At 42.7% G+C, this 13,106-nt stretch overlaps 1 protein-coding gene across 1 annotated transcript in view; it reads left to right on the plus strand.

Annotated features, from left to right (window-relative positions):
* Window positions 1-13,071, plus strand: part of LOC136434845 (fibrocystin-L-like) — a 32,976-nt gene extending 19,905 nt beyond the window's left edge. The window contains exons 35-52 of the mRNA XM_066427919.1: window positions 234-435; window positions 739-1,357; window positions 1,703-2,730; window positions 3,265-3,480; window positions 3,833-4,102; window positions 4,528-4,776; window positions 5,176-5,337; window positions 5,783-6,700; window positions 6,894-7,062; window positions 7,275-7,381; window positions 7,648-7,728; window positions 7,848-8,566; window positions 9,023-9,173; window positions 9,414-9,523; window positions 9,863-9,942; window positions 10,169-10,404; window positions 10,821-11,087; window positions 11,514-13,071. Coding sequence (XP_066284016.1) covers window positions 234-435; window positions 739-1,357; window positions 1,703-2,730; window positions 3,265-3,480; window positions 3,833-4,102; window positions 4,528-4,776; window positions 5,176-5,337; window positions 5,783-6,700; window positions 6,894-7,062; window positions 7,275-7,381; window positions 7,648-7,728; window positions 7,848-8,566; window positions 9,023-9,173; window positions 9,414-9,523; window positions 9,863-9,942; window positions 10,169-10,404; window positions 10,821-11,087; window positions 11,514-12,154 — 6,225 coding nt within the window. The 3' untranslated portion in view covers window positions 12,155-13,071. The remainder of the gene's footprint in view (window positions 1-233; window positions 436-738; window positions 1,358-1,702; window positions 2,731-3,264; window positions 3,481-3,832; window positions 4,103-4,527; window positions 4,777-5,175; window positions 5,338-5,782; window positions 6,701-6,893; window positions 7,063-7,274; window positions 7,382-7,647; window positions 7,729-7,847; window positions 8,567-9,022; window positions 9,174-9,413; window positions 9,524-9,862; window positions 9,943-10,168; window positions 10,405-10,820; window positions 11,088-11,513) is intronic.
* The last annotated feature ends 35 nt before the right edge of the window (window positions 13,072-13,106 follow it).

Here is a 13,106-nt window from a genome sequence, read left to right on the forward strand (position 1 = left end):
TCCTCACTCCACCCAGGTGTAAAAATTGGTATATTGTTCTTTGTACGTGGAACTGTCCAAATAACCTTGAGTGCAGTGCCACGTCGTCCTTGTCTGTCCAAAATGTAAAGTTAAGAAAATGAGTTCGATTTCCCACGCACGATCGGTGCACGTTCGTTAAAGCAAGAACTGATGACTGCACAGAGTTAAAAGGCAATTGTTATCATTATTATGATTTCTTTGTTCATTTTCAGGTAACAGAAGTATCACCTGACGGCCTGACGCTGTCCTTCACCCCTGCCCTTCGTTTCACGCACACGGCGACGGAAGGGGAGCTGGCGGGATGGACCTTCGGTGTCAGTGCGATGGTGTTCCCGATCAACAGGAACATCGTCTTCCGAGGACATGTCAAGAAGGAGCGGCGAGAACAGCATGACGTGTGCGTCGTAGAGGAAGGTAAATTGACATAATATAGGCTGCTTAATCACGAAGCTACTGCCATCATGCCAGTTGGTTAAAACTGGAAGAGCAGTCCTATTCATATGTTGATGACATTATTAACATGTACTAATTTTTATCGACCCTTTTTCTCCATCCCAAATACCTTATAGTAGCACAATTGTGGAACGAGTGAAATAAACAGCTACCATATGTACAATGCTGCGTAGTCTACGTGAATCTTATGTGTAATTTGAGGACCAAAGAAATTAAAGATCACTGGCCGAAGCTTTTGTTTATCTATTCGTTATCTATTTTCAGATTTGCAGCACGCTGGTAGCGACACGTGCTTCCTTGAGAGGTACAGACAAACCCTGGGAAAAAGAGAATATGGTGCGCAAGTTGTAGTTCATGCTGATAACCCATCAGCGTCACAAGTCAACGTCCACATACAGGACGTTGAATTTACTAACGTTGGAAAGGCTTATAGCCTAGGTAACCATCCAATCACGTTTAGCATGTGTGGTGACGTCAGTGGGTCGTTTGTGAGGAGCTCTGTGATTCGTCAAAGTTTCAACCGCGGCGTGGGGGTACAGGGAACAGACAACTTGTCGTTGAAGGACAACGTCTTATACGACGTCAAGGGCAACGGATTTTTCACCCAAGATGGGGATGAAAAGGATAACATATTTGAGAACAACTTGGCTGTTATGATCAAACAGTCTGTTAGCCTGCAAGCCGAAGATTTGATGCCATCAGGATTTTTACTTCGGCATCCAGGGAATCTTTTGGAGGGGAATGTCGTAGTTGGCTCTGAGCACGGTGGCTTCTGGTACAACCTGCCAGCGCGTACAGGTGGAACGGCTCGCACCAGCCTTGTGTGTCCCCGCAAGGTCCCCCTAGCGACATTCCAGGGGAATGCTGCGTACTCCTGCCACGGGTAAGGAGTTTGTTGTCCATTCTCGTACATACCTCTGTTCGTCTTTGAATGATGTGTAAATTTGCCCGTCTTCCAATAACGTTTAAAAACATCAAAAAGAATGAATAGTTTTTTTAATGTTGCCAAGAGATATTGTGTACCTACCGTAGTACTATAGAAACTGAACTGTCTTCATTGAGCGCTACTTTATCTACTCTATTCTATTTTAAAGCTATCCACAGCCCACAATGCTCTTTCTGTCAGATCGCGTTGTAATTATTATTGTCACCACGTTACCTTCTCTGTAAGAAGTGTACAATGCAGGTTTCAGTTGCGGATGATTCAACTTGATTTTACCCCTTTCAGAGCTGGACTTCTCGTCAGTCCGTCTTACCGGCCTAACGTTGGCAGCAACTGCGGCAGCTCCGAAGACCAGCTTGTCACATTTGCCAACTTCACAGCATCTGGTTGCTTCAGAGGGATCCATATGGTCTCTGTTGGATCCGTTCAAGTAGCCAGAGCAACCATCATTGGTAGTGGATACACTGGCATCGAATATACCAAAACTGAAGGAGATCCTAGTACCGAAGTCCCGTTGATACGCGAGTCTGTCATTGTAGCTACGAGAACGCCATTTAACACAGGTGGCCCTTGCACAGAGGTTGGCATAAGAGCTCCACAATCCAAACATATGACGTTGTCTGACGTCACCTTCGTTCACTTTGATATTGAGAGTTGTGCGGCGTTAGGCGGCTGTGCCGGTTGTGAAAAATTTCAGGCGGGAGATGACATCAAAGTTGAAAGGCTAAAGTTTTACAATTCCCCCAACAGAGTTGCGTTCCGTTGGGAAAGCGAATGTTGGTTTAAGGACTCGGATCGATCTTTGAGCGGGAAGACGCATGCTATAGTTCTGCCCTGGACTCCGATCCTTCCCACGGAAAGCTGTAAGGTTGTCCCGGCTTTCAGCAAGGGGTCGGTCAGCGGTGCCGTGTGCGACAAGTCTGTCGTGTTGCACCGCTGCGACTTCTATAACGTCAAACCTGGATGGCTTAGCGGGACCAACATGTCCGTATCTACCGAAGCGGGAACATTGATGGTCCCGTTCATGAAAAACGGACTCAGATTTCAAAATGGCTGGGCGACAACTCTACCGAGAGGGCAGATCTATACCGTAGAGTTCCAAACTGACATTTTACCTATTAATTTGAGCTACAAAGCCAATTTTCACAATTTTCAAGATGGCGACTTCCTAGTGATGAGACATGTTCTTGCAAGTCAGCCCGACAAAGTTTTGATAAACAAGCGTCTGGTAGAGAGAAGTTACGAGCCTCTTACCTACGCGAAGCACAAGAATCTACAGTGGCATCTAGTGAACAACACTCTCAGCTACATAGGTAAGGGCCGATAAAGATTATTTGCAAATAAATTGTTTACCTGGAGCATTTGCATGTATACGATGGATCCAAGATCGATGATGTTGGGATTAAAAAAATCGTAACCTTTTCTGGAAGCCTAGTTAGTTGAAAAAGTTCCCTGCCACAAAGATTTGAAGCGAAAGATTTGAAGAGCACAAAGATTCGAAGCTGATTTGCAGCAAAGATTTGAAGCCTTTTGCACGCTTTGCCATATCAAAGATTCAAACATAGGTCCCTACGTATATTTGATTTACGATTAACCTTAGGCTACGAAGTTGACACTAGGAAGATAGCATATTGAACTAAAAAATTACAAAACATGAAAACATCTCCAATGGTCATGAAACCAATGCCAGTCACACGTTTTTTTCTTTTCAAAATGCAATAATATAAGAAGAAATAGTACTAGTAAAATTATGTTTTTAGCATTAACAATAGAGAAGTTATAACGTATGCACATTGGGTATCTGTACGTTTTACCTTCATCATTATATACTTGTGTCTTTACCACAGTTAGCGGAAAGGGGAAGAAGACGCCAACCGATATTCAGGTATCCGTTGAGTTTTACGACTGCAGCGAACCGACGTGTGGTGGGACGGTTTACGTCTCCAAGAGACCACGTGACGCAGTCTTTTGGTCACATGACTCCAGCTGGCGAATAGGCGGCAGTGTCAGAAATGGGCAGACTAAAGTACCACAGGAGGGTGATGATGTCGACATTCCAGAGGGTCTGTAGTTTTGTTTTCATTGTATAAACTACCAATTGTTTCTTCAATGGATTACGTCGGTAGAAAACTATTTTGTTTAAGGACTGAGATCGTCAATCGTTCTTTGCATGCTGTTATCTGACCAATGAGTGCTTTCCCGAAATTTGTGAGTTTTCCAGTAGTTAAGTTAGATTTTCAAGAAATGCCTAAAATATAATTCTATCTACATACACTTAGTACTTTGCTAATTGGTAAGTTAACGAACATGTGCGAAGGAACGCTGTGGAAAAAAGTACCTTTTACATACTCCTTTCTACTTTATCAAATCTATGCATATGTTGTCTAAATTAACTGAAACTATTTCCTCCCCCAGGCCTGTGGATGGTTGCAGACGTACCCCTTCCTCGACTTGGTAGCTTGCGTATCCGGGGAACTTTGGAAGTACCAATCGAGCACAGTAACGTGATCAACGTATCTTGCATTGTCATCATCGGTGGCCGACTCGTCATCGGTTTTGAGGGAGAAGTGGTCCCACGCGGTCAAACAATAACCGTGGCCCTACATGGCGGCTGTTTACTTGAGGATGTTCTCTCTTCTAGAGCAAAAAGGGCAACGGGAGAACTTGAGAATCTTGTCGGAATAGGTAGAGCAAATTAAACTTTTGTTCCGTTTGTACTGGCATGAATGTATTCACAAAGCTATTTTACATTTAAAAAATGCGCTTGTGCACTTGTGATGCATTGTTGTATAAGGTCAATGTTTAATGTCCCTGGCTATAACTAAAAAATAACTTTGAAATTAGACAACAATGCATCACGACTGCACATCCGCAATACGAACCGTGAAATCACTTCTTCCACTGCTTCTTTTGTCATAGCATGGTCCTTTTTTTCAATTTTAGCATTGTCTACTCCACTTGAGCGTAATATTTTACCTTTTAATATATCAAGCAACACTTTGTCTGAACTTTCCATTGCACTCTTTCATGAATTTGATTTGAACCTTTCTGTCAAAAAAGATGTTTCACCAACATCAAATCAACGTTGTTTTTGTTTTTTTTCCCATTAGCTGTTTATGGAGAACTGGACCTGCACGGTTCACCCCATTTAGTCACGTGGACGCATCTTTCTTCAACATTTGCCGCGGGAAACAACAAAATCAGGGTACGGGACGAAGTAGACTGGCAGCCTGGGGACGAGATTGTGGTGACGTCAACGAGCTACGATCCACACCAGGCGGAAACGTTCAGCATCAGAAAAGTTGGGAAAGACCGGCGAACTCTGTACCTCAGCAATCCCCTGCAGCACACACATCTTGGTACGAATGACGAAAAACTTGACGTTCTATCAAATTGAATTTAAATGATAATGCATTTACTAAAAGTCTAGGTGTTAAGCTGCAACTGAACCAGGCTGTCAAACGTAGCTATTACAGCTACATGTTAGACGTCGATAATAAGTCAGTTCACAGTTACACCTACGTATATGCATTGCAGTCTAATTATGAAAGTTTTAGAACTATGCCATATAGGTAAAGAAGAATTGCCGGGAGGATTTGAGCGTATTTAACATGAGATCATACTGCATCACGACTGCGCATACCCAAGTGGAACAGTGAACTGACATGTAGTCCTGGAAAACGTGTCAGTCGGATCGAAGCCTTTCGCTAAATCTTAAAGCATATACAGTATGTTTCCTTTTCTTTTATTTCTCTCAGGTGAGACGTTGTCCCTTTCCGACGGAAGCCGATCCTACACGATGGCAGCCGAGGTGGGTTTGCTGTCCAGGAACCTTCGAGTTAAAGTGACGTCATCAGACGACAAGCCTCCAGTCCATCTCTACGTCGGCCAACTAACGGAGGGTAGCAAGACGTACAGAGGTACAGTTAATATCCATCCAATATAATTCTGCTTAGTAACATAAAAAAGTATCAGTAATTTCGAAATAGACACATGACCGAAAAGTGTGCATATAGATGGAGGTTCATTCCTTTCCCATTTCAATGAAGCAGACAGATGCTGACCGCCATGTTGGTGTCCTTGACCTACATCCCAATGAATCGTCGCTCAGGCATACACATCATTTTTGTATCCGCAAATTGTTATGTATTATTTCAACATTCTTTTTGTTAGGCTATTCGCGCTTGATGATATTCCCCTTCATCTAGTTCAAAGGGCCAGAAGATCTCTAGCTGTCCAAAAATACTTCAGCTACGATTTAACAGTTGCTTCCACCTCCATGTAGGTATTCCTTTGACTTCACGTAGTAAGCACTGAATACAAGAGCACCAAACCATATGATTTCGTTATCCCATTTTGCCGTAGGTTCAGCACGTATCAGTGACGTGGAGTTCTCAGGTCTCTCAGCCAGAGGGACGAACCAGAGGTCATTTGCCATGACCTTCACTGGCGGTTCCCTCATTGGACAAGAATCAGCTTCCTACGTCATCAACAGCAGTGTCCATCACATCCAATATGGCGGGCTCCACGCGCTTGACTCTCGTGCTTTAGAGATAGATAACAATGTATTCTATTGGACTCTGGGGCCTACAATTCTGATAGAAGGGCACGGTAGTGCTGTAAGTAGAAACCTCGTGTGTCTATCGGTCGTTCCGAACACCACAGAAAAGGTTAGGAACTGGTATGGTGCAATTGACGTGACAAAAGCAGACGGTGTGACACTGACAGGCAACACGGTTGCGGGTTCAGAAAGAATCGCGTTCAAGACAAGTGGGGTCTCCTGTGGAAGCTCAAACAGCGATATAATGGAAGGCAACGTCGGCCATTCCTCCCTTCACGGCTACCGTGTACCAGCTGGCAACGGCAAGCGGGGATGTACCAAGATCAGTAAGTTTACGGGGTTCAAGAACTTTGACTACGGAATAAGCTTTCACACAGAGTCTAGTGTTGTTGTTGAGGACGTGACTCTTGTTGATAACGGCGTTGCAGTGTTGCCCATGGTGTACGGACCTTCTGCACTGTCTCACGAAACTGCAAACAAATTCATCACTATCAAAGAGTCTCTGCTAGTCGGAAGTAGTCCACTGTTCAACTGTGTCACGGACAGGTCAGTTACAGGTGTAACGGAAGAAACGGTGGTGTTTCGGTCACCAAAAAGTCCAACCAATGGTCGTGTAGGGATCCTGTGGCCTTTCTTCACATCTAGTGCTACCGATATACCGGAAATTGCGTGGCACGTCCCCACGTCATATCCTGCCATAAACGGTGTGATGTACATCCATAGTAAGTGAGGTTGCTATTTTTTATTTATCTTCTCAATCGTTGATATCTTGTCGACAATGTCTTTTGTCCCTCTGGCTGTTTTAATTTTGATGATATAGAAAACAAAATAGCCCGCGTGCAAGTTCTTGCTGATTTTTGGTCTGTTCGATGCAAAAAAGGAATCATTTCTGAATCTACTTTTTTTTTAACACAGATGTGACGTTTGCAAATTTTGGGTATCGATGTGCGCAGAACAATCTTGACGTAGCCATCATGACGAACCCCAGTAATGCTGACGTCATGCATCCCGTCGTAGCTGAGGGGGTTCGGATGATCGACGTGGAGAAGGATAGTCGCCTATTTCTACACAGGGGAACACGGAGGTAGGCTATAAGATATTTGCACTCACGTGATTATGACGTACTAAATGTACGCCATCTTTGATGGTATAACTAGGAAGCTTTCACGCTTGACTAGTACGTGACGTAATCGAAATGACGCCTGTCGACTTTTAGGTAAAAAAAAAAGATAGCATAATAAAGAATAAAAAAATGAACAAAATAACTAACTTTGTTTCCTTATGTGACGGATCCAGCGACTGTCGTGGTTCAAGCCTTCCTTTCATCCGGGACATGGACGGGGGCATCACGGGAGGGCAATCAACTGTCATTCCCGATGTGGATTATAGGTTGACCCGTTATGGTAAGTTTGAAAGATACTTTATGATTGTAAATGAAATAATTCTTTTTTAAAGAAAGGTAAACACCGCGGATGTTTTCCGGTAGACTATGTACGCTATGACGTGCATTTGCACTGTTGCTGGAAATGTATTTTACGTTTTGCAACCAAATACTTCTAATATACACAAAAAAATATTTATTTCTATGTGCTAAAGATAGCGTAACGAAAGGAACAGTTGAGAGCTGTTAACGTTAAAAATGATATTCTTGCAACTCTTCCATTGACAGATGATCACCTGCTCCCTGAAAGTATAAAAGACTTCTTGTCAGCACAAAACCTTGGTCTGCGGTCAGTTGCCCCGTTCAGAGGTAAAACTAATTTCTAACCTTCCTGTCTTTTAAACAGCATTACGTCTGGTCATTATAAACGGCACTTTAGATGCTAAGAGATACAACAACGAACTTTTGTCTTCTTCTTTGTTTACTAGGAATTGTAAGGAAGCTTGGCAGTCAACCAAATTGTTTTAAAAAAGATGCTTGGCAGGCATATAATTGCACCGGAATTGACCATTCGATGCTCGTCATTGAAAGCTTAGACCCGGATACGCAAACGCGTCATGTCGGCCCCGTCGCCATTTTGGAAAATGGCTACCTTAACCTTGTCGATGGCCCTACGAAGCAAGCCTCGGGTGACTGTGATGCCAGCACATGTGCATGTACCAATAGGATATCAAATTTCTACACGATCGTTGCGACTGGGCATCCGGTCCAAGTGTTCTTCTCTGCTTCGAATCCTCAGGACCTTCGCTTACATTTACTGAACACAAAAGAGGCACGCGGAATCTTGCTTCAAATGTACTATGACAGACTAGAAAGATTAGACGTATACGTGCAAGGTGAGTACATTACACCAACTAACGGCAAGCTTTCTAGCGGACAGCTATATATCAAAACACAAGAGAAGGAAGACACGTTCATCCCACCGCTGCCACCAAACAAGACAGGAGTGAACTACTTTGATAGGGAGAATCAGGTGTTCTATGTCGTGGTAACTGGGGAGCAACTGGTGGAGGTCCGAACGGTGCCAACCGTGTTGATCATCATGGATGTAGAGTTGGAGGTAGTTGCGGTCGGGGACGACGAAGTGAGGCAAAAGTTTGCGGACCTGTTGGTGGTGGATGTTTCTCGCGTCAGGATCATCAGTAAGGTAATTAGAAAAACGTTACTTATTCTTGTTCGATTTAACATGGGTTTTTATACCACAATTGACAATTGTATAAATCTTTATGAGCATATATTGAATGCGCTGCGGTACCATTTTGCCAGCGCACGACATTAATTTAAGCAGACATCCAACAATCCTCTACATTCAATTTGGTTCTATTTATCATTTTTCAAACAAAGGATTTCCTGTCATATTGTGCACACGTCCATCATTACAAAAGCATATTGCTATAAAACAGGGTATGTTTATGTCCGTCGTTATGTCAGAGTAGAATTAGTTTGTATATATAAAACTTTAGCTTTCTCTTTTTGAAAATTCTGTCATTCAACAATAAGGCGGATATTCTAACATGTGTTCCTTAAATAGTTAGAAGAGTATTGCCGTAAACATTCCTCGAAAAGACGGACAAAACTATAGTATTTCTTTGCGTGTGGACAGACCGAACGAAACTCCAGGCGGCGGAAACGTGACCTGTCCGGGGAGGTGGTGACGTTACAGGTAGAGGTCGCTGACCCTCCTCTCCCAACGATCGAACGATATGACGTCAACGCAATGACGACTGCGCAGACTCCATCGGAGACGACAGAAGGTGAGAGAAGTCTCGTCGCAATTTGTTGTGTGTATTTTTTTGTATGGATTACAATGTGTGGAGATTTTGTATTTCTGAGAATAACCTTCACTGAAAATGCTGCAACGGTTGTAGTTATGATACCGCATATGGGTTTCCATGCTCCACTATTACCAATTGCAATGTACAGTGATGTATTCAAGGACAGTGCGCACGGAAATGTTTTGGTAGATAACAATATTACAAAATGTCTCCACACAGAGTCGCAAGCTGGAGAGGTATCCGTTACCTGGGAAGAACTTCAGGCAGCAGCGGCGAGAGTCGTCAACAGTTACCAGAAGGGAACGATATCTGAAGAACTCGGTTTGGAGGTATAAAAATTATGACGGACTCTTTTTATTGTGAAATATTTCACCAGGGAAGCTATCTTTATGCATGCTTTAATGTATGCGTAAATATCGGATATTGTGCAATGGTGATAATGATATTGTTTCAAATTCTTGCCCAAATGTTAATTGCAAGTAACAGGATACTATTAGATAGAAATAATGGAAAACGAAATTAATGTTCGACGTTTTGAAGTTAGTAACTAAAAAAAAATTCAATCATAGGCTCAGGAGATTATTTATGATATCAATTTTACGATGAGAATAGCTTTGTATAGCTTATATCTTATCTGTTGTGCCTAATTTTATTTTTCTCATGATCAGGTGCTGACACTTTCCATAGCAGATGCTATTCCTCCCCCAGAGAAGATCGAATTCAACACAACTACCAATGCTACAACAAGGTAAGTCCGCAAAACCATTATAGAGCAAAATATTTAAATCTAGGAAACTAAAAAGTGATTTAGAGGCATCTTCTATTTCTACCAAAAATTGACAAATGGAATCCAGACAAGGTTGTATATTGGTTTACGTTATATCCTATAGGTTAACAGTCAAGCATATTTGAACGCAAAAATCTTACTTAAAATGTATATATCACAAGCAAAATTTGCCTGGTTTACTTTTCAGTGCGTCCGAGAATATAGGGTCATCAGTCATCGTAAACTACCCTGTTCCAGTCTCCATGGAGATTTATCAAGGCCCACCGCGCGATATCACCGTTGGCAGACTTCCAGTTCAGCCCATACTGATTCTGCTTGACATTAACGGCGAGCGCGTCACTTCCGTCGGCCACAACTCAGCCCCATGGTACGTCACTGCAACCGCAGAGGGATACACCTCCTCGCAAGACTCTCCACTTCAAGGTAAATGAGCTGTTGTTTGAATTCCATTTCGAAACTGCAATATTTTGCTGATATTCAGAGTCTTAAACTTAAACGTTCTAGCACAGAGGAAAACTCAAATGTTTGACCGTTTTCATCGATATTCATGAGGAACTAACCGACGTTCCTTAGGAGCAATATTTGTTGGGATGTGTGACGTCAGGGATTGGTCAAAGGTGAGTGACTGGAAGTCGATACCGTGTCACCGTCCCGAATCAGTGTGTGTTACCAAATGGGCCCTGGTATGAATTACCCCCTGCTCCCCTCTTTTAAAGCAGTCTTGCAAGGTGTCCAAGATTTTTATATAGTATAATCATTAGATTAGACTAGACCAATGTTTGCTGATGTTGCATTTCAATTTGAAAACAATGATGAACGTCCATTTTGTATTCTTGCAGGGGCAGCTACCATATCTTTCGTAGCTGGTTGGGCTAACTACACTGACCTTCGGATCTCGGAACCTTCGAACGGTTTCCGAATCGTTTTCGAGATAACCTACCCTCCTGGATCCTGCTTTAGTCGGAGAACAGAGACGATATTGGTCGCAAATGAGGAGGGAGAGACAGTTAACTGGATGTGGTGGATTATAGGAGGATCTTCGGGAGGAGGGTTCCTTCTCGTGCTCTTATTGGTCATCATAATCTGCGTTTGTAAAAAGAAATCAGGTGAGTCCATATGCATCTGGAATGTCACGGTGCCGTAGTTTTCACGGTTTACTTTGAAGTAAAACACTTTCACAATAACCGGGAAGTGCCTTTTGTTGTATGACCTCAAACAGACGCAAAAGATGGAGTATCGTACATGTGTCAGATGTTTTCGAATTGTTACCCACTGAATACCAGCTAAGTGCCTCACATATGACATCAAAATTTTGTGCACTCCTGTTTGTATGATACGCTGTATGAATATGATATCATATTCTTATAGTGAAATACAAATCAAGACAAAATGCCGTATTGTATTCATAGATCACCGACCTTCACTCCCGGATCCCCCTCTTGATCGTTTTATTTTAATGTGGGGGAAATAGTATTTTGAAAATCTACTAATCTATCGATCACGAATTCATAATTGTTACTCTCATTCCACAGCTCGACGTGTTGGCTCCGACGTCGTGGTCGCCAACTGGAGGAAACGACCTCATGGCAAAGGCTTGAAGGGCAAGAAATTCATCGACGAGGACACGCCGTCTTCTTCAATGGTCGGCATGTCTAGAGACGATGGCACCGAGGACAACAGAGTCGGCACTCCTATCGCTAAGGTCCCGATTGTTTATGAGTTTATGCCACCGAAACCAACCAGCCCAACTAGACAGAGTTCAACATCCCAAAATACGGACAAAGTAACACAAAAGGAAAAATCTAAGGATCTAACTGACCATGACGCGCAACATGAGATCATAGAATTACCTAGGAAATATAGCCAACCAGACATTCAACATATTAGCCCACCGGCAAACAAAATATCCCATAACCAGGCTGCAGAGCGATTGCAGGGTACTCAGCTAAGTACAAACAACGCTTCAACATCGAGCGTTAGTAGAGAGCCATTCTCGTTGTTCAAGTCCCTGAAAAGAACCCACAGTTTGAAGCCGAGGCTGGGCTTTCGAAGAAATGCCAGGCGGTCGGCTAAGAAAGGAGGGCCATGCGTTAAGACGCCTGCTGAAGAGGTAATAGAAGAAGCGGGGGAGGGGGAAGTCGAAGTGGATAACAGCGACTTAGAGTTTGTTTAGATTAAGGGCCTGGTCACATTCGTCGCACGGTCGTCGATCCAAACTGAGAACATTTTGGAAATAGTCATGGTCATGTGGACGATATACAGCTGAGAAAAAAGTAGTGTAGTTAAGCCTTTGCCGGTTGTTTGTTCTGTCGCAGTCTGATCTGAAATTCAACGGCATAAGAATGGTACGACGACCTACAACAAATGTAACCGCGCCGTAAGAATCTCTTTATCTATAAACTCTAAATGAAAGGATCCAGCAAAGCAAGTCTACATTCAATGTCTAAATTTCACACCATGTCCAGATGGATAGGATTGATTTACTCTGCTATACCGGCGACAATACTAACACTTCACGACTTGTTTGAATCTGTAGACCTATCAGTTTCCTACCACATTAGATAAAGATATGTATTCCCATTTCCTTCTAGCGTTCACATTTCCCATTCATGGATTGTTAAATTGTTTGCGCTGGCTAGTCTGTATGCCGAGAGTGTTTTAAATCTCGGTCCAGTAATGTCATATGACCATGTCTACTTGGTTTGAACTTTTTATTCCGACAAGAATAGATGCAAATATATCTACCTAGGTTTGAACATTAGTTAAGCCAGATTGTAGTCAAAAAATATCAAGAAGTCCTCTAAATTGATGTATGTATAGCTTTACTTAACGCTACGTGATAGGAGGTTAAGTTTTGATATTTCGACGTGAGCTTCAGATGCGTCGTACGAAGCTTCAATATTGGTGAGAAATTACAAGTTAATCCAGAAACTGTTGCATGGCCTGCTTTTGTTAAATACTCTTAACATGCGTCGTGGTCATTTATAGGCACTATGCAAAGATATACAATATTATATTAGTTCAAGTCTCCCAACTCATAGCCATGTACGCAGTTCACAATGTACACTGGCAGAGAACGATTTAAATCATGATAGAAAACTCAACAAGAATAAAACGTCAGAAAT

This window comes from Branchiostoma lanceolatum, chromosome 5 (genome assembly GCF_035083965.1).
Source record: "Branchiostoma lanceolatum isolate klBraLanc5 chromosome 5, klBraLanc5.hap2, whole genome shotgun sequence".
Classification (NCBI taxonomy): domain Eukaryota; kingdom Metazoa; phylum Chordata; class Leptocardii; order Amphioxiformes; family Branchiostomatidae; genus Branchiostoma; species Branchiostoma lanceolatum.